Source organism: Hipposideros armiger, unplaced genomic scaffold, assembly GCF_001890085.2.
Source record: "Hipposideros armiger isolate ML-2016 unplaced genomic scaffold, ASM189008v1 scaffold_306, whole genome shotgun sequence".
Classification (NCBI taxonomy): Eukaryota; Metazoa; Chordata; class Mammalia; order Chiroptera; family Hipposideridae; genus Hipposideros; species Hipposideros armiger.
The window spans coordinates 325,107-327,036 of record NW_017731656.1 but is presented as its reverse complement, the minus strand read 5'-3'; the positions used below and the strand labels follow the sequence as shown (position 1 = coordinate 327,036).

Here is a 1,930-nt window from a genome sequence, read left to right as displayed (position 1 = left end):
CTCTCTCTCTCTCTCTCTCTCTCTCTCTCTCTCTCTCTCTCTCTCTCTCCCACCACCACCACCGCACACCCCAGGCACTCTCACAACAAACACACAGGATGGGGAACGAATCACCCTCTGGGATGGATTCTAGACTTCCGACCCTCTGCATCCCCCAAATGCTGTGTTCTGGATTGCCAGCTTAGGAGCCCAGTGTACAGCTCAGCCAGCCCTCTACCCCAGAAAGCCCTTCGTGTGTCGGTGTTTAGGAGAAAACCTATTCGACCCGTATGGCCACAAAAGAGCAGGAAAGGAAACCAAATAGAGAAATTAACAAATAACCACAAGCAGCCAAAAAGCCATGCAAAATATGGGCGAAAGGCTGAAAAGTTTCAGCAAAGGACCGCAAACTAAAGTTTGTTCGGGACTTTCTTAGACCCAAGCCCTGCCACTGAGTGCGGACTAGAATGGACAGGCAATTAATTAATGAGTCCTAGTCCTCTTTCCCAACGGACATACAGCATGAAGAGTAGAGGCAAGCTAGTTAAGACTCACTCTCTACAAAGTTGGATGAGAGCGATGAGACATGCAGAAGAGGGCAAAGAAGGGAGAGCGACCCAAAAATCGAGTATCTCACCTGGCATTGGTGCAATCGGTGAACAAAGTTTCAAAGTCTTTCCTGGTGATGAGTTTGCAGCGGTTCACTCCGGGCTGGATGGCCCCCAGCCCGCGGAGGATCCGGACCTGCTCGACAGTACACACCACGGGGGATATGTCCAGTCTCTTCAGCTTGGTGTACACAGTGTGCAACCCTCCCACCAGGTGCTTGAGAAAGAGATCAAAGACTTGCGGCAGGCAGATGAGTTCCTGGCCGTCCATCAGGAACGAAGCCACCTTCACCCCATGCATGTCGACCATCCTGCACTCGTTGGTGTTGGTGTTGCCACTGCCTCCGCTGCCACTACCGACCCCGCCGACCCCGGTGCTGCCGCTGTGGTTATTGGCCATGAAACTGTTGATCATATTCGGGGTGAGACGAGGAGGCTCTCCAGGAGTCGAGTACAGGGGTTCGGCCCGAAATAAGCCCCCGGGGACGCCGGCGCCACTGGAAGTTGCGATGATCACGGGAGGTGCGGAGACAGCCATGGTCATTCAGTCTCAAATCGTAGGTCCTCGGGCACTCGCTTTCTGGCCCTGTCTCCTCTAGGTCCCCTCGCACTCGCTCCCTCACTCTCGTTCTCTCTCTGTCGCGCTATCGCTCAGTCAGAACTGTTCGCAAGTCTACAGTAGCAGGGCTCACGCTCACGCTCACCCACCACCCAGCAAACAGTGAGCAGCCCCTACCCGCCGCGCCCCGAGACCCCACCCCCACCACACCCCCTCCTGAGACTGGCAGCTCCCGTCAGCCAATGGACTCCAACCCCTCAGCTTTTGAGCGCGCCGAATCGCTGTCGCCTGCCAGGAGGTGGAGACTCCCTGGCCCGCCTCCTGCTACCTGAGGCTGTTCAGGGTTGGCGGGTGCATGGGGATGGAGCCCGAGAAGGGGGCGGTGTGGTGCCGCCGCTCCTTGCCTAGCAGTCTGACAAGAGAATGTGCAGTTATCACGCAGAGCTCTCAGTGTGGCCTAGGCTACGAAGCCCCCCCGCTCCGTGCCCCACAATAGTCTTGACGTGGGAACACAAAGCGGCACTCTAGAACGTGGGCCACCCCCGCGCCACCCTGCACCCGGGTTCAAACGAGAAAAAGGAGGCGGCAGCTCCAATTTCATTTGCACATTACTCCCAAGCTGCGGGAGCTAAGAGATGGGTTCGCCCAGCTTCCAGGAAAAAGACTCCAGTGAGTTCAGAAGTATTTGCAGTTCAGCCCTTCTTCAGCCCGCCTAGCGCGCTTTGGTGTAAGTTCTCCCATACCCAGCGCACAGAGGAACCAAGATACGCATTCAAATCAGAGT

At 56.3% G+C, this 1,930-nt stretch overlaps 1 protein-coding gene across 3 annotated transcripts in view; it reads right to left on the bottom strand.

Annotated features, from left to right (window-relative positions):
• Nucleotides 1–1,290, bottom strand: part of DACH2 (dachshund family transcription factor 2) — a 647,327-nt gene extending 646,037 nt beyond the window's left edge. For 2 of the 3 annotated variants that reach the window (XM_019659904.1, XM_019659905.1), the window contains exon 1: nt 617–1,290. In XM_019659904.1, the coding sequence (XP_019515449.1) occupies nt 617–1,131 (515 nt within the window). In that variant the 5' untranslated portion in view covers nt 1,132–1,290. The remainder of the gene's footprint in view (nt 1–616) is intronic. The other variant, XM_019659903.1, reaches the window with a different exon arrangement.
• Nucleotides 1,291–1,930: the final 640 nt, after the last annotated feature.